Source organism: Eublepharis macularius, chromosome 12 (assembly GCF_028583425.1).
Source record: "Eublepharis macularius isolate TG4126 chromosome 12, MPM_Emac_v1.0, whole genome shotgun sequence".
Lineage (NCBI taxonomy): Eukaryota > Metazoa > Chordata > Lepidosauria > Squamata > Eublepharidae > Eublepharis > Eublepharis macularius.
Window position 1 is genome coordinate 53,584,571 of NC_072801.1, and position 22,631 is coordinate 53,607,201.

The 22,631-nt window shown below is 40.9% G+C and overlaps 2 protein-coding genes and 1 pseudogene across 2 annotated transcripts; 1 reads left to right on the top strand and 2 right to left on the bottom strand.

Annotated features, from left to right (window-relative positions):
- Window positions 1-5,319: 5,319 nt before the first annotated feature.
- On the bottom strand, window positions 5,320-6,276 carry LOC129339412 (olfactory receptor 6M1-like). Its single transcript, XM_054993992.1, has one exon. It carries the CDS (start codon window positions 6,274-6,276, stop codon window positions 5,320-5,322), a length of 957 nt encoding a protein of 318 aa, XP_054849967.1.
- A 7,109-nt stretch (window positions 6,277-13,385) lies between these two features.
- Window positions 13,386-14,307, top strand: LOC129339413 (olfactory receptor 14A16-like; annotated as a pseudogene).
- A 3,080-nt stretch (window positions 14,308-17,387) lies between these two features.
- On the bottom strand, window positions 17,388-18,182 carry LOC129339414 (olfactory receptor 6M1-like). The gene has a single exon (XM_054993993.1). It carries the CDS (start codon window positions 18,180-18,182, stop codon window positions 17,388-17,390), a length of 795 nt encoding a protein of 264 aa, XP_054849968.1.
- Between the last annotated feature and the right edge of the window lie 4,449 nt (window positions 18,183-22,631).

Genomic DNA, 22,631 nt, shown 5'->3' on the forward strand with positions numbered 1-22,631 from the left:
GCTTAGAATGTGTGTGTGTGTGTGTCTGTTTTGAAGGGCAGCCAGTGATTAAATTGTATTTCCCCCCACTGGATATTGTAGTTGTATGGGCTATTTAATCTTTTTACTTACTATGGATGGGGATGTCATGCAATTCTACAATACATCCTTATTATTAGTATTTGTTGAGTTTCTTGTTAGATTCTCTGAGCTTGGGAGAGCAGGATGGAAATTTGAAAATAAATAATGTCTGCTCTTAAGTTCTCAGTTCTGTTCCATCTGCTTTTTAAAAAAACACAGCCCTGACATTTAATGTGCTCGTAGTTTTTTGTACTTACTCTTTCCCCCATGTTCGTGAGTGTAAGTTCAAAGGCAGAAGCTTTGGTTTTGTCGCTATGTGGTCATCCTCACTGAAATGGATCCCATCTTTTCATCCTCTGATTGGTGTTTGTTGTTAAATTCTCATATACACTGATAGCTCAGAGTAATTTTGCAAAAAACTCTGCCTTCCTCTAAGTAAGATATGCAAGGCTGCCAGCCATTTATCTGCTATCACCCCATGCAAGGTTCCCACCAGTGTTGGACCCAACTAGCTTTTCTGTTTGACCAGTAAAAAGGCCATGCTGGGGTCATGGGACTAGCAGAGACAAAAGGCAAGTGGAATGATGGCTACTGTAATTGGGTAAGATCAAATGGAAATGCTAGCTGGATCCAACTCAAGAACTCTTATACCATTGCTCTGCTACATCCAAATTTATTTCTAGGCAATGTAACCCTGTAAAATAATTGGGAAATATGTACTATCCATTTTTGACTTATGTATGCATTTCAGAGTCTTGTAATTAGTAATATCTTCTAAGTTAGCAAAGCCCTTCCAATTAAAACAGGCAAACGAGAATTTGATTAAAAGTATCATGCTCCTTTGGGAGGTGCCACAGGAGACCTATCAAACGTAAATGTGTTTTCATCTGTCTAGAAACAAACAAACATTTAATGTTGTCATTTTCGTTACTGCTTCAGTGGTTAGGGTGGTGAGCTTTGGACCTGGGTTCAAACCTCACCTCACCCAGGGTCCCATGGAGTGACTATGAGCAAAACACCATCTCTTGGCCTCAGTTCTACATGTCCAGTTGGAAGCAATACTGAACCTTGATACTAGATGGAGAAGAACATTGACATGTCTACAACTCAGTTTAGACATGTCAACATTTTTAAGAGTAAAAGGAAAACACAGCTGTTAATAACAAAATTATCCTGTGGTAGTTTTGTTCTGATTTTTCTTCTATTGTTTTGAAATTAAACATCCTGGTCTAAATGATAGATTTAACTTATTCCTAGTGAGTGAAATGGTGTGAATATTGCCCCAGATGTTGATCATTGTCATTGATAATATGCATTGTATAGCATAAAGATTTTTCTTTTTTAAAAAGTGTACCATTGAAATATATCCCATCCAAACTCCCGACTCCAGAGATCTCATATCCCATCCATAATAACTTTCAAAAGGATGTTGAAGAGGCCAGTATCTTGAAAGAGATGGTTAGCTAATCTCCATCCTTTCAGATGATTTGTAAGTGGAACTCAATGGCTAGCAGTTACTCAAAGCCTTGTCTCTTGCGAGCATAAAGCAAATGTTCTGAATGCCAAAGGCTGAAAATCACTATCTGCTGAAGAAATGATTAACAAAGAACTATATATTGAATGAGTGTTAAATACACAATTAAAGAAATGTCTCCGTATGGTGTCAAAACATAACTTGAGGACATTGGTACATGATCAAGCAACCTGGCTCAGTTACCACCGCTTCGGCCTTTGCTGTCGGGCTCTCCAATGTCTAGATTCCACTTCCCTCACCACCAGCAATGCCAGATGGACCCTCAACAGCAGAAAAATGGGTTAGCACTTCCTTCTGAAAAGCTGCAGCAGAGGTTATCCTAGCCAACCTCTGCCTCTTGGCTCCAGCCATCCCAGCCATAGGGGCACATCTGGCTTGCTCCAGGGCAGTGATGCCATTAAGAATCTCCTTCTTGCCTAAAGCATCCTCATCTTCTGCCCAGGGCGACCATGGCCCCAGGTAAGTGGAGGTCCAGTTGGAGGCCCTGTCTGAGAGCACTCTGCTGTGGGGATTTAGAGCATGAGCTAGGAGTGGGCTCACAAGGTGGCAGGGCAAGAGTGCACTGGGGGAACTTAAAATTAGGGGAGCTCCAAGCACTCACTCAAATCAAAGACCCTTCCTAACAATCCTTTGAAGTAGGTTACAACTGAGAGAGTGTCACAGACTCAAGGCCACCTATTGAGCAGAGTGTGGATTCAACCCTGGGTCTCCAAATGCTAGTATGAAACTTTAATCACTATGCCACAAGGACTTTTGTGGGGTGGCTGTTGTTGAACAGTAGCAAACAGCTGGTTATAGATGAGTCATACAAGTCAGCTGATATTTGCTAGTGGGTCTGGCACCAATGAGTCCTGAAAGGCCAAACCAACTCTAGTCAGATTTCTAATTACATTTTTTTCTAAAACTATTGTGCTCACAAACTTATTATTCTAACACATATACATCTATACAAACATTCAAGAATTTCTTGCACAAAGAAATTTCAGAGGAGATTAAACAAAAAGAACCCCTAACTCAGGGCTTTTTTTCAGCTGGAACATGGTGGAACGGAGTTCCGGAACCTCTTGAAAATGGTCACATGGCAGGTGGCCCTGCCCCCTGATCTCCAGACAGAGGGGAGTTTAGATTGCCCTCCATGCTGCTCCAGCAGTGCAGAGGGCAATCTAAACTCCCCTCTGTCTGGAGATCAGGGAGCGGGGTCACCATCCATGTGACCATTTTCTCCAAGGGCAACCCACTGAGTTCCACCACCTCTTTTCCCAGAAAAAAGCCCTGCCCTAACTGATTTTAAAGATATTGCCAAGGTACCAATAGTCCCTTGAGTACACTTAAAAAACAAATATCTTGGTATTCTCCTGGGATTATCTGATTTGATACATTAATTTTCTGGACTGTCTGAAAGTTTCTGTATTCATACATATTTTCCCTGTATTCCCTCTGGGGGTAATTATATATTGTAACTTTGTTTCTGTTCAGTCTGTTTGTTCATTAAAATGCTTTGCTTTATACTAAGTAAGTAATAAAGTTTATTGTATTTAGCCATAGGCCCTTACAAATCACAAATATTGAAGAGTAAAAACAGAAACAAATAATTAAGTAAAATTGATGTGACATAGGCTGCTTCCACACACGTTGGATAATCCACTTTCAATACTCTTTAGTGAACATTTGAAACTGATTTTCCATGTGTGGAACAAAAAATCTACTTCAAAAGGATTGCGAAAGTGCATTGAAAGTGCATTATTCAACATGTGTGGAAATGGCCATAGTCAGAACAATAGAGTTTAAAACTAAATACAATCAATAAACTATTTACAGTTGACCATTGCTCTATACAGACATTGATATTTTCCACAATTCACTTATGTGAAAACATAAGGTATTGGATCCTTCTATCCACCAAGCTCAACGTTCTTCCCTCCACCAGGAATAACATTTAGAGGGGGGAATATTTGGCTCATTGTGAGAGCAAGCTGAGAAATTTGTTGGGGAAGGGAGACGCAATATGCGTCCTTATTAACCTTGTCTTCTATGTATTTTATGGCATTTTTATTATACCTTTCTTCATATTTCTTCCCTCCTCATTTTATCCTCACAGTGAGCTTGTAAATAACTGAAATGCCAAGCAGAATTACACTGCTTAGGATTCCACTAAAAGTTAGACTGAGAGTGACTGTCCTAAGGCACAGTGAATTGAGCTGAATCCTAGCCTAGTACTAGTATTTCTCTGTCTGTCTGTCTGCCTGCCAGTCTATCTGTCTGTCTACACCTCTCCTCACCTTATTATTAAATGCATTTCTCAGAGGACAATAAAATGAAACCAATATACTCAGTTTCTCTCTAAACTAACAGTTGCTAATAGAATTGAACAGCAAGACTGTCCTCCTCTTTAAAATATTAACAATTTAAGACGGTGTTTTTTAAAGGGTTTTTAATAACATTAACTATTTGCTGGTCATATTTCAAATAAATGATGAAGCTAGAGTTGTAATAAGGTCATTAGCTAGGCACTTGGTTGGTCTTTAAGTTTGCTATTGAATGTCATATTTTTTCTAATATTGACTGGATTCCCCAAATAATAAAAAAAATTAGGAGTGAAGAGATTTTGTTTTGATTCCTTTTTCTTCCAGAATTTTATTTGGTATTGCATTCAGCTCTCCCTTAATTCTGATTCTAACTTGGAAAAGACAGTGAAAATTAATTAAGAAATTAGATCATGCACCATCTCCTTCCTCTTTGAGTTTTTTCCCATTGATTTTTTACACCTCTATTTTTGTTATACTCAAATACTGTGAGAGAAAACAGCTTGAAAACAGTCTTGGCATGATTGTTTATGCGATTGCATCACAATTATTTTTCTGCAGTCATGTGAAGAATCATCCACAGTCACCCCTGCATTTCCAAATGGAAATCATGATTTACTCCGGAAGGTATAACACATCTGAAAACAAAGCTAAGTACCTCAAATTGGCCACTCGTTTCAGGACTACGGTGGGAGTTAAAGTGGCCAAAACAAAGGGAATCAAAGCTTTGTGCCCCATATTATCTCTGGAAGAACCATCGGCTATTTGCAATGGAAATCAACATTGTTTGTGGGATGACTGGAGTTGCAGTCCCCCAAATAAAGGGAACAGGAACATCTTCTGCATAGGATTGTGTTGCTTGTGTGAGTTTCATGACGTGTACAATCATATCAAGGCTGCTTTCCTTTAGCATTTTATCAATGCACACTGAAAAAATCAAGAGGGGAAATGCATATGAAGAAAGGGAAAGCTCTGGCAATATGGTCATAAAACATTCATTAAACAAAAAAGGGACCAGTGGAGAACCCTAGATGTATCTTTTCCACTCTGGAATAAAACCAGGTGATTCACAATACCAAAATCTGGGAAGGACGAGGAGAGTTTTGGAAGCATCTATGTAAGAATTAGATAAACCCCTTAATACACTGAGTTTATGGTACTAACCAAAGGTTTGCATCCAATCAGCTTTTAAGCTAATAAGAAAGAGGTATCCTGTTTGACCTCCTGAAAAGGGGTCATGAAAAAATGCATGTAGAACAGGGGTTGTAGTAAATAGGAGAAAAGGGTGATATTAATTAAAAACATTGAGTGTATTCTACTCTAAATTGCCAGTTTGCTGGATATGGAGCTCAGATACCATATGGAAAATGCAAACTTTGAGTGGTTTATCTATTTCTGCTGCAAAAGTGGAGGAGATAGTCCTTATTTTTTTTGCATGGCATGGCACATTCTTCCTAGGGCTTGCCTCATCACTTCCTTTACAGTCTTATTCCTAAAGCTGTAGATGATGGGGTTCAGCAGAGGCGTCACCACTGTGTTAAGAACTGTAGCTGCCTTGTTGAAGTTCATGGAAGAGCCAGCACTTGGCTTGGCATAAATAAAGATGGAGCTACCGTAGTAGAGTGAAGCAACCATGATATGTGAGCTGCAGGTGCCAAAGGCCTTTTGCCTGTTTTGGGCTGAAGGCATTCTCAAAACAGTGATGATGATGCAGAGGTAGGAGACTGCTGTCACAGAGACGGAGCTTATCAGCACAAAGCTACACAGAGCCAACTCAAGAGCACGGACAAAGGTTACATCAGCACAGATAAGATCCCCCATGGGTCCTGCATCACAGAAGAAGTGATCGATGACATTGGGTCCACAAAATGGCAACCCAGCCTTGAAGATTGCAATAACAACAATAGAAATCAAACCAATAATCCAACAAGATACAACCATTAGCACACAAACCTTGCTGCTCATGAGGACCGAGTAGCGTAGTGGGAGGCAGATGGCCACATAACGGTCCACAGACATGACTGCCAGCAGGAGGACTTCAGCCGTGCCAGCAAGGAAATAAGCCATGGTCTGAATAGCACAGCCAAAGAAGGAGATAGTCTTGTGGTCTGAGACAAGGAGGCTCAGCATTTTAGGAGTGACAGTTGTAGTGATGAGGATTTCCAGCAAGAAGAGGTTACCGAGGAAGTAGTACATAGGGGTGTGGAGGCGCCGGTCAAGGCGAATTAAGAGAATGGCCACACCATTGGCAAGCAGGGTGAGTGTGTACATGATGAGGAAGAGGAGGAAGAGTGGCAGTTGCAGCTTCTGAAGACTGTAGAATCCAAGCAGCACAATCTCAGTAACTGTCGTTCTTGAAGTGTCATTCCTTTGGATCATCCTGTCAGATAAGCAATGATGGCATTTTTAAAAAAGCAAAGGAAATAATCAAGCAATGGCCATAATTGCTGTTTCAAGAATTGGACTAGAATGAATGGCTTTTTATGGTCATAAACCAGAAAAATAAAACATGCAATAGCAGAAATATTTACATGGGAAACTGACACATAGAAGGTACAATAATAGTAAATATAATTCAGTAAATCATCAATGAACTACAGTAGACTCTAGAAGCTGCAAAAAATCTGGAAGCTCATAATAGTGGGCTCAAGGTCCTCAAGGTAGGTATAAACTTCCTCCAATCTACCCTGTATTTTTTAGAGGATAGGAGTGATAAAAGCAATCTGAGATTGCTATAGAAGAGGCAATGCAGCAACATGCCCCAAATTATCCCCCATGCACAAGGGCATATAATTTGTTGTTATTATGGCACACCACAATATGTCCCTTCCAAAAGTGCAGAGGAAAGAACATTAAATTGGGCCAAAGTGAAAGCTTACTTATATTTGGGGATTAAAAAAACTGAACTAGATATTCTGAGGATGTTCAGAATCTCATACTATCAGCATTCTAAGACTTTAAATAATGCAAAAGGTGTGGGACCCAACCAGCTTTTCTGCTGGTAAAAAAAGGAGAGCTTCTCTGTCCGCACAAAAAAGCAATGCTGTGGCTCTTGGGTACTGCATGGTCAAAATGATGTGGCAAAGAAGAAGAATTAAGTGAAATTGAGAAAAGTCCTGCTGAATCCTACCTATGCAGAGCCAATTTGGTGTAGTGGTAAGAGTGCTGGGACTCTAATCTGGAGATCCAGGTTTGATCCCCCACTTCTCTACTTGAAGCCAGCTGGGTGACTTTGGGTCAGTCACAGCTTCTAAAAGATCTCTCAGCCCCTCCCACCTCACAGGATGTTTTGTTGTGGGGATAATAATGACATACTTTGTAAACCACTCTGAGTGAGCATTAAGTTGTCCTGAAGAACAGTATATAATTCAAATATTGTTGTTATTATTATTCTATTAAAATATGAAGACAATGTGCTCTTTTGAGAATTCTAGAGTGATGTGATATTGTTGTTATTTTTGTATAAATTGTCCAAAACCTTTCCTTCAGAAGTTGTTTTTTATGTATGTTTGTATGTATGTATGTAAACATTCTGCCCTTCCTTTCATGATGGTGCAAGGCAGCTTAGAATGCTAGATTAAAAACTTTTACAATTAAAACCAAAATAAAGTAATGAGCCTCCATTCCCTCACTCCTCCCCAAAAGATGCCTACCATTCAAAATAAGCATAAAACTATACAAAAATAGCGGTAACAATAGAGGAGAATATGACTGATTGAAGCTCAAAATAGTAATAGATAGAAATGTATTGGCATTAAACAGTGAGATTGTATGCTTAGTTAACTTGGCAAATACCCCTTCATTGACTACGGCTTCTCCATACCCTACAAACAAAATAAACAAGCAAACATTTGATGCTATTTTCCATCATAACCACTATGTTTCATGTACCTTTTTCTGTCCTTCATAGAAATTGTTTTTAGTACTTGTCTTAAATTTTCAGGCTAACAATTTCAGTAGATCAACCTAAAGGGTTTTCCCCCTATAACTGTTTTCCACATCCACTCCCAGTGCCACGTCCATAGCTATTCACTGGCCCCACATAGACATAATTTTATCAAACCAAACGATTTATCTGTATTAAATCTTTTCAAATTTAACCCATTCTGTCAGTCACGCTCTTTCCCCCCTGTTTGTCTTCTAAATTGTTTAAATATTTTTGAGGTGAAAAAATTAGATTCTTCTTGAATAGTCTAAAATCCAGTGACCTGAAAAAAATGCCCTGTCTTGCTCGTGTTCAGGAGTCGAATCCATACAGTTTTATACTGGTGAAAAGAGGATGATGAATCCTCTTTTGACCACAAAAAAAGGCTGTGCTGGGGACCATGGGACATGCATGGGCATAAGGCACGTAGGAGAGAGAGAATATTATTGAGGGAAGTTGGGCAAGATTGAGTTTAAAAGCTGTTTGGCTCCAATCTAGTATCTGGATATGCAATCATAGGTAAGTGATGTCATGGATATCAGCTTTATCAAATGTTTATATCTGCAGATTATACAAATGTAAAAGCAGAAGAGAGGAGGTTGGTAAAGAATTGACCACCTAACAGGGTTCTGCACCCAGGGTGCCCATGCCCACAAGAGCCAAATAGATGGTAGCAATATACCATCTGAACTATAAGCAAATGTCCCAAGATCCACATTCCTAAATGAGGGTTGTTGAACAACGCATATGACATCACCACAGAATGGAACCCATTTCTCTGAGCTGTGGAAGTCAGCGGCAAGTGTGCTCATACCTCCCATTTCAGCCTCATATAGAAAAAAAATGGAATTATAAAGGACCTCTGAAGCAAAGATTGTCATACAATAGAAGGACTGAATGAAGGAAACATAAAATACACGCTCAACTCAATTACTGCTATAGAGTCTGGCCTGGACAAGCTGCTGTGCATCCCTGAGGCTATGTGCCCATGGTTTGTGGAGATTTTGCAGTAGCCTGATTTGCTAAGTGGCGCCTGGGCTTTTTTCATGTTATTTGGGTCAAGCGGTTATCGTTTTTCTTGTATCTTTTAACTGTATAAGTTGTTGGAAGCAGTCTTCCTGAGCTCACTTGTGGGAAGGGTGGGGTATAAGCCAAATTAAATAAATAAACATGCAGGTTCATTTTATCTGTAAAACACATCAGAAGTGAAACCACTAATAATGGGTTATTAGCAGTTGGTTATTAAAATTAGCATTTCCAGCTTCACCCCACCCACAGCACTGTGATGCATACCTTTTTTCCAATCTATGAACGTTGAGTGCTCACTTTGATGTTTTTTTCTTCCTCCTAAATACTGTTGCTTTCTTATGGGATAGGAGTATCTGGGGAATAATACTCCTGGCTTTCTCCAAGCAGGTCACCAACTCATATTATATGGAAAAATGTTTTAAATAAGTTGGATAGCTGCCCTGATTAACACTTAGTTTCTAGGCAATGCCTGAGGTGCCACAAAAAAAACAAACTCAGTAACACCTTTAGGGCAATCATTTGCAATATTATCTCACTGAAACTTCTGCTGCTTCATGGTTGAGTAAAATACAGTGTTGTTTGCAAGGTTAACATTCTTTGGGTTCTTCCTGGGTCTTTTCTGGCTGTTAGTGTGTGAATGCTGGTTTATTTCTAGGAATAGTGGCACAGTTAGAGATTTACAATGGCTGTCCATCTGTCGCTGGGGCTGGGTGCAGTTCAAGTGCTGGTTCTTACCTTTATTGATGCAAGCCAAAGAAGAGTTGCCCCTTTCAAAGTCCATTGAAGACAATGGGCTTAAAAGGGTGTGACTCTGCTTAGAACTGTATGGTTATGCTCCAAAATAGCACACCAACTCATTCCAAACTGGGCCCCATCCCCTCTCATACTTGTACAATAACAACAACAACAACAACAACAACATTCAATTTATATACCACCCTTCAGGACAACTTAATGCCCACTCGGAGCGGTTTACAAAGTATGTCATTATTATTCCCACAACAATATCACTCTGTGAGGTGGGTGGGGCTGAGAGAGCTCTGAGAGAGCTGTGACTGACCCAAGATCACCCAGCAGGCTTCAATCGGAGGAGTGGGGAATCAAACCCGGTCCTCCAGATTAGAGTCCCTTACTCTTAACCACTACACCAAACTGGTTGTAGTGGGGATTCAGAGCTCCTAGTTAAGTACCTTTCAATCTACATACATCTTCCTTACTTCTTAATGCAGGATTGCTGCTGCACATGTTTTAGACAATATCAAGACTGGCAGACACCGTAAAAATTCAGCTCCAAATAAGAACACAAGACTATAGGTATTTTAGATATTTTTACTCATTTTTCTCCTCTCCTCCCTTTTATCCTCACAACAACCCTATGAGGTAGGTTAAGCTGAGAAAGAATGACTGGTTCCGGCATCACTCAATGAATTGGAACTGGAATCTAAACCTGGATCTCCGAGATCCTAGTCTGACACTTTAAGCACTACATTAAACTGACCAGACAGAGAAGAGTCCTCAGACCTGTGATCCATCTAGTCTAGCTTCTTGTATCACATAGTGGTCAACCAGTTACTCTGGAGGGTCAATGAACACAGCATAGAGGCCAAGGTGTTCCTTTGATGTTGCTTGCTACTGCTAATATTCAGTGCTTGGTTGCATCTGGATGTGGCAGGCAGTGGTCACCTGGCAGCAGGCACCCATCACCTGGTTTCAGTATTGTAACAGTTAAAATGATTGTTTTGTTGGTGGCTTTGTTGGTGGCAGGTGCTCCTTACCCAACGGCGGGCGCCCGTCACCCGGTTTCAGTAGTGTAACAGTTTTAAATGATTGCTTTATTTAAAATAAACATTTTTACAGATTCCCAACTGTGTCTTATGCTTTTAAAATAGTAGGGTTAAGTTTAGAGATGGGCATGAACAGCAATACGAACAAAAAAAAAGCCACGAACAGCCCAATCTGCTGTTCGCGAACAAGCTGTTCGTGAGGCCCCATTCTAAATGAACAGGAGGTCATTTCAAGCCTCATTCCTTGCTGTTCATTGCTGTTCATCAAGCCAGACAGTCTGGCACCTGCAATCAATTCCCTTTGCAACTTAGGCAGGGATTGTCTGAATTCTGTCTGAACTCCTGCTGTTGCCCTGGAAACCCCAATTTAATCCCAATTTAGCTTGATAGGCTTCCTTTCAAGTGTGGAGCTGCAAATTTGTTACAACAAAGGAGCAAAGAGCAGGGGGGAGGGGGGCTCCCAGCTCTGACTTTGCAGACAGTGGAGAGACAGTTGCTGTTGGCGTTTTGATAGAGAGAGTGCATTGGAGCTTGATAATAATCTCTCTTTTTGAAGAATTACTTTCTCCCTGTATCGAAAGGGAGTAACTTTGACTCTCAGAAATTAATACCCTGAAAAATCTTCTTGATCTCTAAGGTGCCATTGGACTCAATCCTGCTGTTTCTTCCCTTTTGTCTATGAGACATAATTGCTCTACAAAATGTGTTTTTCACTGGGTTAGGATTTCTTCTATCCCCGTTTATTGTCACCCCCCACATTTCCCAAGATTTTGTGCGTATTTGCATTTGAAATATATTGGTTTTAATGCTAGATTAATCATCATGGCTTCTCTTTAAAAATCCTTGGAGGTTTGGGTGAGGAATAAAACTGTTTGACACAATGCATACCACAATTGTTAAAATTAAATTGTTGGATGTGCACATGCCCTACTTTCCTGCACAAGAGTAGGAGCACCTCTGCAATAATGAGTTGGATCCAACCAGTTTTTCAACTGGTGAAAAAAGGAGGTGAGTGCCCCTTTGACTGCCAAAACAGGCTATGGTATGGATCATAGGGTCTGCCTGTGCAGAAGCCAAATGGGACTGAGGCTATATTAAGGAGGAGAATTAGACAAGAATGGATGAAAATCCTGGCTGCATCCAACTCAATTTGCTGAATCTGAGACATCTCATTTTTTGCCTGTTTGAAGATGCCAACATTTAGAATGAGTGCAACTGTTCAGCTCTTGGGAATGCAGAGTGTCAAGATTATATGGTCACATTGAGCGGCATGCTACTGTTTTCATATCAAGAACCAGTATGAATTCATGAACACATGAAGCTGCCTCATACTGAGTCAGATCATTGGTTGTCCATGCCAACTGGCAGTGACTATCCAAGATCTCAAGCAGGGGTCTTTCACATCACCTACTACCTAATCCTTCAAAGCAGAGATGTGAGGGGTTAAACCTGGAACCTTCTGGATGCAAAGCAGATGCTCTACCACTGAGTGGCATAGTGTTTTACGAGGACTGCGAGGACCCAGATTACAATCCCCACTCAGACCCAAGCTACAAGTGATGCCCAACACAGGTTGGACACTTGTCAGCTTCCCTCAAGTTTTGATGGGAAATGTAGGCATCCTAGTCTTGCAGCTGTAATGGAGAGCCAAGCTGTAAAACCAGAACGCCTACATTTCCCATCAAAACTTGAGGGAAGCTGACAAGTGTCCAACCTGTGTCAGGCGTCACTTGTAGCTTGGCTCTCAGCCTTGAAGCATCCTGAATGACTGTCAGCTGGTCACTGTCTCTTTCAATCTAACATATTCCAAAATGTTATTCCTATTTCAACATGTATGCTGCCCTGAGATCACTGGAAGAAGGGTGGGATAAATCATGTGATAGATAAAGAGATCAACAAGAGAACCAACATATATGGACTTCCTGCAGCATCTCTGCAGGACTATAACCCTACAGAGCTTCATTCCAGATCTTTCCAGAGTTAAGGAGTACCTTACCTTACTGGCATGATTGTCATAGCTGAGATGCTGACATTCTCTTTCTAGTTGAATTTTGGAGCCCCAGTGTAGCTATAACAACAACAACAACATTCAGTTTATATACCACCCTTCAGGATGACTTACCACCCACTCAGAGTGATTTACAAAGTATGTCGTTATTATCCCCACAACAATAATCACACTGTGAGGTGGGTGCAGCTGAGAGAGCTCCGGAGAGCTGTGACTGACTCAAGGTCACCCAGCTGGCTTCAAGTGGAAGAGTGGGGAATCAAACTTGGTTCTCTAGATTAGAGTCCTGTAGCTCTTAACTACTACACCAAACTGGCTCTCAGTTTTCTTTCTGAGGAGGAATCAACGCACTAGCATGCCTCCGCTGGATAACTTTTTCTTTCTGAATTTTGTATAGTCCATACACGGGTTCCTGTAATAGTAATGGAAAACAATGAGGGAAAGTATTCAGCCTGACTCTCATAACATTTTCCTAGTGCTTAAAATCATCCACTCATATGATGATGCCATGTTGTTTGGTTATGCTCATGCAAATGATTCATTTCCAAGTAAGGCAAGTATTGTGTGTGTGTCATATGACATATGGGTCACCATAGAGTCACCATAGGTCAGAGATGACTTGACGGCAAATGACACACACAGTATGACATACGAATAAACTATATACATGCTCACACACATAATGTATTATTGTATTTATAATTTCCTTTCTTCCATGTCCTCAGCAGTATTTTGTGGAGAGATGTTTAAAGGAAGCAGCATGACTGAGTTCCAGCTTCTTGGATTCTCTGATGTTCCAGAGCTTCAGCTTTTGCCCTTTGCCATGTTGCTAACAGCTTATCTGACAGCTCTGATGGGAAACATCCTGATCATCAGCATCATATCCCTTGACCATCACCTTCACACTCCTGTGTACTTCTTCTTGCTGAATTTATTCATTGTAGACATGGGGACTATCTCTGTCACCATCCCCAAGTCTATGACCAACACCAGGCTGATTTCTTATTTTGGATGTGCTGCCCAGGTTTTCTTCCTCATCTTCTTTATGGCAATGGATGTCTCCATCCTCACCATTATGGCATATGACCGGTATATTGCCATTTGTGATCCATTGCATTATACAACTGTTATGAGTAGGAAAGCTTGTACTCAAATGGCAGTGAGCGCATGGATAAGTGGCATTCTCTATGGTGCAATACATACTGGTAGCACCTTTGCAACCACATTCTGCCCCAACATTATCAACCAGTTCTTCTGTGAGATCCCACAGCTACTGAAGGTTTCCTGCTCTAACCTGTATCTTATAGAAGTTGGGGTCCTTGTTTTCAGTGCATGCTTAGTCTCTATCTGCTTTATATTCATAACAATTTCTTATATACATATTTTCAAAGCAGTGATGAAAATTCCTTCTCTAAAGGGGAGGCAAAAAGCTTTCTCAACCTGCCTTCCCCACCTGATTGTTGTTTCCTTATTTATTCTGCACCTGCGTCTTTGCCTACTTGAGACCAATCTCTCGATCCCCATCTAATCTAGACTTGGTGGTTGCTGTGATCTACTGTGCGGTGCCAACAATGATGAACCCAATCATCTATAGTATAAGGAACAAAGAGATCCAAGCTGCTCTATGGAAGCTGATTAGCAGTACAGTCCTCAAATCTGGGTAATAAACAAGGGAAAGGGACTATGGACTATACTTCTGCGTACAGGATGTATTATCTGTTTGCTGCACATGTTATCTTGTCACCGCACTATTTTCTACTGATGTAACACATTTATTTTTGTATTGTATGTGCACTCTTTCATGTCTAACATGCTATGCTTGTTCAGATTTCTGTAATCCTAGTCAGGGTATATTGCTTATTATATGTCTCATCATATTGATTGTATCAATGTGTCCACTTTGATACTCAGTGAGAAAGGCAGACTATAATAAATAAATAAGTGCAACAAGAATTTAGAGCTCATTGCTGAAAACGTTGACTCTCCCTTATTTGAATCCTTTTTCAATATTTTTCTGCTTCTTCACCTCATCTCTTTCTTGCCCTGCACTGTAGTTCTCTTTTTATGAAATTTTACAAATCTATATTGCGAATGCTGGTGGACCTCCTGTCTATGGTGTGGTTCATCCCAAATCCTTCAGCCACTAAGGATTTTGGAGAGCTTCATGAGTGGATTTTTTTCATCACTTAAACCCAAAAGACACAACTATGAGAACCATGCAAAGGCAGGACTTTTTTTCAGTAGAAATGGGTGGGGGAACTATCTCCCAGGTAACTCCTGACTGGAGGTGGCAAACCTCCCACTATACATGCATGGCCGAAGTGTGTGGTCCCAGGACTGTGCAATGACATCACTTCCAGGAAGTGACATCATTACACATGTTCGGGCCCTCTGGAGCACTCCCCATGATTCGTGCCAGCTCGCCTCCCTGCCTCTTACCTCGATTACACCAAGGGATGCAGGCTGGGCAAGTGAGTGTACCACAGCCCTCTGTGAAACAGTGGCGAGTGCTGCTCAGCTAAGCCATGGCTGGCTGGGGGCAGGGGGTCCCAACCCACCTCCCTGACAGAGTGGAGGGAAGGTGCCTGGCATGGGCCAGCATGCTGTTTCCCCACCCTCTGGCTGCATGTCCTTCCCCCCCTCACAGGAGCAGGTTTACCTTGTAAAACAGGTGGCCATTTCCTCCAGGGGAACTGATCTCTGTTTGGAGATCAGGGGGCAGGACCACCACTATGTGATCTCTTTGGAGTGGTGCCAGAATGCTATTCCGGCATGTTCTGGCAGAAAAACCCTGGGAAAGGACATATGTCAATATGGTCCAGAGTGACCCAGCATTTCTGACCTGTGCATACATGATGGGAGGTTGAAGTGGCTCGCTTGTCTTCTCATTGCCCTCATCCACTTTAGAGACAGCATCCTGGAGTTCTTCATAATCCTCTTTGGTTTTCATTGACCTTAATAAATTGGTATCCTCAGAAAGCTATTCAGATTCACTGTTCCCCCCAATTCCAGATAATTCATTAACACATTAAATAGCACTGTGGGACACCATTACTTATTTCCCATTGTTAATTGTCTATTTAACCCATTTTTAATCTGTAACTCACTCCATCCCATTGTTTTGTTTAGTCAGGACTCAGGAGTCTTTGGTGAGGTTCTTTGCCAAAATGCCTTTTGGAAGTCCAAGTATATAATGCCTACCATTATCCACTTGATCAAAGTATTGGGGCATTTGTTATTTAATGTAGCAAAGTTGCAGTTAGGAAAGTGTGGTATGACATACAATGAAACACTCTCCAAGCCAGTATGTTGCAACAGATAAAACCTACTTTTATTGAAGCTGATTCACTTTCATGTAAATTTTTTGTCATAGCTGAAGAGAAATAGAAACCTGATTTAAGTAACACTATTCCCTATTGCAAGTGGCCAGTTAATCCAGCTGTACACGAGAGCATGGATGTGTCTCAAAATGCTTGCACAGAAGAGCTCTGTAGAGGTGGCTTGCTTCTTGCAAAACCAGGACAAGAGAGAGTACAAAGAGTGCAGAAAAAGGAGTAGTCAGGGAGACACTTCTGTCTCAGACAAAGAGAGGCATCATACATATACACAGTTTGGTTTGAGAGAAAAGGGAGAAATAGTTCCCCCCAAGTGTGTAGGCATGCTGAGTAATCTTTATTCCAACATAAAGGAGACCCTTTCCTTCCTTTTTTCCCCAGCATAAAAGCTGGTTCAACCCAATCCTATGAGTCTTCTGTACTTTGAAGGTACTCTGATTAATGAAGTATTTGATGGTAATGGCAAATAAGAAATTTTATCTTTTGGTGCCTTGTGATAGCTCTGTAAGCAATTTTCTTAATCATAGAGCAATTATGCTGTGGCTAATGGTTATTTATTAATTTACAGTTCACCTTTCTCACCGAGATCCAAGGTTGATTACTGAGTGCAAATGAAAACACAATATAATCAACAGCTAGAACACTCACTGAGCAAAGTACAATAATGAACAACAGTAAGGACATTCAATGAAAGAGATAAAAGATGGTATGGTAGCAGAAAGTTTGAAATACAAGCATAAAGCCAAGCACAGAGATGAAATCTTTCTGAAACAAAACGCAACTAATTTACATGGCATGTTTAGCAACATGGAAACCTCCCTAGTAGGCATATATTGACTGCTATCAACAGGTAGGTGTGCCATTCCCCCACCCGGTGCGGGGGATCCCCTGCTCCTACCATTCCCTCCCCTGCACCCATTTACTTGGCTGGCAGGGGGCACGCTCCCTGGGGCACCCCCCCCCCCAGGCAGCACAGCGCACCCCAGGCGGCGTGGTGCCCTCACATGCCCATAGCAGTCTAAACCAGACTGAAACGTGCCCCATAGTGGGCACGTTCAAGCTGAATTGGCCCACAGTGGGCCAATCCAGCCTGCAGGAGCACGCCAAGCTGCCTTTTGACCTTGCACGATGACTTCACTTCCTGGAAGTGAAGTCATAGCACAAGCTGGGAGCGTGCATGCAAAACCCAGAACCAGGGCCCAGTAAGGTAGGTGCCAGGTTCCCAATCTCCCCCCGGGGGAATCAAGAGACCTGGCAAACCTATCAACAGGTCTTTAAAGAACACATGCTGTAATGAGCTACACATATTTTGTATGTCATGATTACTTTGGGGCATTTTAAGTAATTAAAGGATCATTATTTTGTTTCAATCGTTTTGTTTTGGGTGATGTAACATGTAATGTTAGAGCTCATTTTGGAAATCCAGCCTGCACTTTCCCAATGACATCTTTGACAGCCTCCTTCACAACTTTATTCCTGAAGGTGTAAATGATGGGATTCAACAAAGGGGTTACCACTGTGTTAAGAACTGTGGCCATCTTGTTAAAATCCATAGAGGATCCCCCAGCTGGCTTGATGTAGATGAACATGGAGCTACCATAATAGAGTGATGTTACAGTGATATGAGAGCTGCAAGTGCTAAAGGCTTTCTTCCTTCCTTTGGCAGAGGGAATCCTCATCACAGTAACAATGATGCAGATGTAGGAGACAGCAGTCACAGATACAGAGCTCAGAAGGTTGCAGCAGGAGACTGCCAAGTCTAAGGCTTGGAGAAAGTGAATGTCAGCACAAATCATCTCTAGCAAAGGACCGCTATCACAGAAAAAATGATCAATAACATTGGAGCCACAGAAAGGCAGTCCAGCTTTTAGCACCATAGATATCGTTATGGAGAAAAAACTGCACAACCAGCAAGACACCACCATCAGCTGGCAGACCTGGGTTCTCATTATAGATGTATATCTCAGCGGGTTACAGATGGCCATATAGCGATCTACTGACATAGCCGCTAACAAGAGTACCTCAGAAGAACCAGCCACAAAGTAGATGTATCCTTGTAGAGCACAGGAAAAGAAAGACATGGTGTTGTCCTCTAAAATGAGTAGGCTGAGCATCTTGGGTGTGACAGTTGTGGTGATGATGATCTCCAACCAGGAGAGATTCTTCAGAAAGTAGTACATGGGTGTTTTGAGGCGCTGGTCCATCTCGATCAGAAGAATCACCAACCCATTGCCAAGCAAAGTCAGTGTGTACATGACAAGAAAGAGGGAGAAGAGTGGTTTCTGAAGCTGGTGGAGATTAGAGAAGCCAAGGAGAACCACTTCAGTGATGATGGGTTGGGAAAGGTTTCTTAAGCTCATATTGATGATCTATTGGAAAAGGTTTCTTTAATTTATCCTACTGATACATGTTCCCCAGGACACGCTTGAACTATTGTGAACCTAGAGCATAAAAAGTAATCAAAATATAAATTAAAAAAACAAGGAACTAGAAACAATGTGCTCTCTCTCTCTCTCTCTCTCTCTCTCTCTCTCTCTCTTCACTTACACACACACACAGGCTAGAGTTTTTGATGGCAATAGCCTACTTCAGTATGCCCCTGATAGTCACACAAGTCTCTCTCTCTCTCGGGTTTTGAAATACCATGAATGAAGTAGCATAACTTAGGAAGCTATTAGGCCCTTTATTTCCTTTCCGCTCTAATTCCTATTCATTTAGCATCATTTGTGGTATTAAAGTCTCTTTTTGAAATAATAAAAATGACACCCACCTGGGGCATAATCCATACCCGATATTGGTAGATAACCTTGGAAGAGATGAATGACTTATGGATCAATCAATGATTTTTCATTACATCCCTCTGCCCTGCTCTATACTACTGCATACTATAGATAATGTTGTCATTATATACTCTGGGAGGTTTGTGATTACCACTCATAGGTACATGTACCCATTTGGCTCCAACAATCCACAGGCTCTAGATATAAGCTATTCAGTTTTCCTTTGAGTGGGTAAGATCCAAATAAATTTTATGTCCCATTCAATAGGATGTAACCTCCATCCTGCATCTTAACCTGCATCTAATGATCAGGAGGACATGAAAGAGGTTTATAAAAATATGCATAGGGTGGAGAAAAGGAATAAGGGAGCTTTTTTGTCCCTGTCCCATAATAATAGAACTCATGGGCACCCAATTAAATTCTTAGGAAAGAAGTTTAGGACAGACAAAAGGAAGTCTTTATGAGTTATTAAGCTACAGAATGCTTTGGAGGCCGTACTGATGGCCGCAAACATAGATAGCTTTAAAAGGAGGGTAGATTTATGCATGGAGGAGAGGTCCGTCAATGGCTACTAGTCATGGTGAATAAAGCGAGCCTCTGTCTACAGAGGCAGAAAGCCCAAAAACTAGTGCTGGGAGGTGGGGGTGGGGCTCAACCTCTGTGCTCTGTTTTTTTGGCTCCCTAGAGCAATTGGCTACTGGGTTAAACAATATGATGGACTAGATGGACGCATGATCTAATGTAGCAGGTTTTACTTATGTTCTAGTGCACAAAATTTGCACAAGAATAAAACAGTAATCTTAAAGGTGCCATTATGCTGCCATTTATTATTGCTTCAATAAATTAACACAGCTAATACTCCAGTTTTCCATGAAAGATCTAGCCTATATCTTGAATCTCTCTATGTGAAATAAAAATTCATAACTTTGGTTGAATCATGCCTGTTATGTTAAGTGATACAAGTTGCTGGAATTGGGAGAGCCCCAAATGTTTGAGAAACCCTCCCTGGAGATCTTTTTTCTCTCACACAAGCCATTATCCAGCACTTATCTTGATTTTGGGGGAAGAATGCAAATAATGGATTTAAAAGTTTGAGCTCAAATGTAATATTCAATAAGATCTCACAGGAGACAGAACTGCTTGTTTTCTAAACCTCCTCCCCCCTTTCCTTCATAAAAAGATTGCTTGCTTTGATTAGTACAGTAGGAGCTTTTATTACTGCTACTACTACTTGGACCATAAGTATGGTGGGTCAGTGAATGGCAGAAGCAAGACATAAAAAGGATGGAATGTCATGTTTGCCGTTAAACTGGTGGTTTTATTTATTCAAATGTCTACATTGCACATGGCTTTTAGACAAATACTACAAAATAGAAATATGGCTAAAACTTCAGGATATTTAAGAAAGGATAAATATTTATCTCTAAATAATATAGATTAGAATGTAAGAGAATAATAAACTTGTTTCATAGTTATCCTGGCATTAAATTAATAGCATCTTTAGAGTAGCCAAAATATATTTGGCAATAGCCAAAGAAATATAATTTTCATTACCAGACAATAGGTAAATGATAATCAGCAGAATGGTTAGTGTATGAAGCAAGGAGAAAGGCTTGACTAGTGACTATGAGAGAGTGCTTAATTACAAAGGAGAGAGGCAGCCTCTTGCTTTTTGTAAAAATTAGGTAAGCTTTGTTGACAAAGTGGTCTTATACTGAATCAGATCTTTGATCCACCAACATCAGTATTGTCTACTCTGACTGGCAACAGCTATCCAGGGTCTCAGTCAATGTCTTCCGCAATACTCAATCCTTTTAGCTGGAGCTGCCAGGAACTGAAACTAGGACCCTCTGTGTGTGACATAGATGCTGTACCACTGAGACACAGTCTCTCCTATGCCCCACTGATACCACCACCACTGCTGCTCCCAATATCATATGCAAAGTTTTATCACATTCACAGCTACTGTTTTAACAACTGAGGGCCAAGCTACAAGTAACACTTGAACAGCAAGTGGATCGAGTGGAGAGCAAGTGGAGGGCAAGTGAACAGGGAGGAATACTCTTGCCATTCAAGTGTCATTTGTCACTTGTAGTTTGGCCCTGAGATTCCCACAGTGTAGATTAACAAAGCTGGAGGTGCCCTTTGTTTGACAAGATCACTATGTTGGAAAAGACTAAATCCTACCCATATTTATTTGGGAAGAAATCCTGCTGAAATCAAAAGAAACAAAAGAAATTCTGTAAGAAATGCCCTTCAACAATGTTTTCTGTCATCTAAGAAAAGCCATACCAAAGTGGTGTGACTGTATCTCCCTAGCCCAAGAGAGGAACTACAAGTGACAAAAGGCACAGACTGAACACTTGTCAGCTTCCCTCAAGTTTTGATGGGAAATGTAGGCATCCTAGTCTTGCAGCTTGGCTCTCTGACTGCTGTCCAATGGACTTTTCAACTGTCACTTGTCCAACATTCCGCCAAGCTGCCTACATTTCCCATCAAAACTTGAGGGAAGCTGACAAGTGTCCAATCTGTGCCTTTTGTTACTTGTAGTTCCGCTCTAAATTGGCCATAATCATCCATAAGGGAGAAATTCTAAGCAAGTCCAATTAGAAGTCCAGTGTTATTCAGTGGGACTTATTATATCTTCCATAGCTTCAGGTTTTCCCATAAATATGCTGTATGATAAAATTCTGCGTTGAAGGGCATTCAATACTTAAGGGGTGGTGTTGTTGTTTTGTTTGCTCATCACCATTCCTGCTGTGCATGCTGTTTTAATCTTTCTATATGCTATTGCTATTTGTTGACTTGATTGTGAGATTGTGTTGGGGAGAGTAAGAGTGATATTGTGAAATAAATAATCTCTGTTTGTAAATTCTCCATCCTCTCAAATCTTTGCTCCCTTTCTGTCTGCTTTTCTCCAGCACTGAACTGACAGGAGGTTGGATCCTGCACAAAATTTCTGTTTGCACTAGAGCACTTGTATTCCACTTGTATGTCTCTGGATCCAAGCCGTTGTGTGTGGTAGCAAATTTTTATATACTTACTCTTTCCCTCTTCTTGTTGAGTTTCCATTCAAAGGCAGAAGGTATAGTTCTGTACTTAACGGCTTTGACTCTCTGACATAGACGCCATCTCAGTTCATGTGTAACATGGAATTCTCAGGCATATAGATGCATCAGAATAATTTTGCAAAAGGATCCCTCCTAGCGCTCATCCATAGAAAAATATCTTCTACCATAGCTACATTAAAAGAATGCTTGTTTCAAAGTACTTGACCAAGAGTAATTCTTGTAAAATACATGACAGATTCTTCATCTCTTATCTATTGTAGTAATTAGTAAACTCATTTACCTTAGAAAAACCATTTAAATTAAGGAGGTAGAATCGTTTGTTTAAAGGCTTCAGGCTCTATTGGGAGGTCCCACATGAGACCTGTGAATCACAGGTGCATTTTTATCTCTCTCAAAACAAACAAATGTATTTAATACTGCCATTTTCAGAGGTGCTAGATGAAGTGGTTAGGGTGGCAGGCTTGTGACCTGGATTCAAACCTCAGCTCTGTCAGGGATTTATACAAAATCCTTGAGCAAAACCCCTTCATTTGGTCACCTCTACCTCTCAAATATGAAAGGAACAATGAGCCTCATCATGAAGAAATGCTTTAAAATTTAGTTGGACAATGATAAAGTTCTAAATGTTGGCATTATTAAGAGTCACAGCTGTTATGGAAAGGATGTTAATATATTCAAGTGCCCTCTGGTGGTCATGGTACAGCTTTCTTTCAAGGATCATAAAATTAAATGTTTTGGAATTCAGAGTATTGGGAGTTAGCCCCACCATCTAAATGTAGATATTTAGTAAGAAAAATCAATA

Excerpts from the sequence above, each read along its gene's own strand:
- LOC129339414 (XM_054993993.1), bottom strand. The coding sequence starts at position 18,182 with ATGGACCAGCGCCTCAAAACACCCATGTACTACTTTCTGAAGAATCTC.
- LOC129339412 (XM_054993992.1), bottom strand. The coding sequence starts at position 6,276 with ATGATCCAAAGGAATGACACTTCAAGAACGACAGTTACTGAGATTGTG.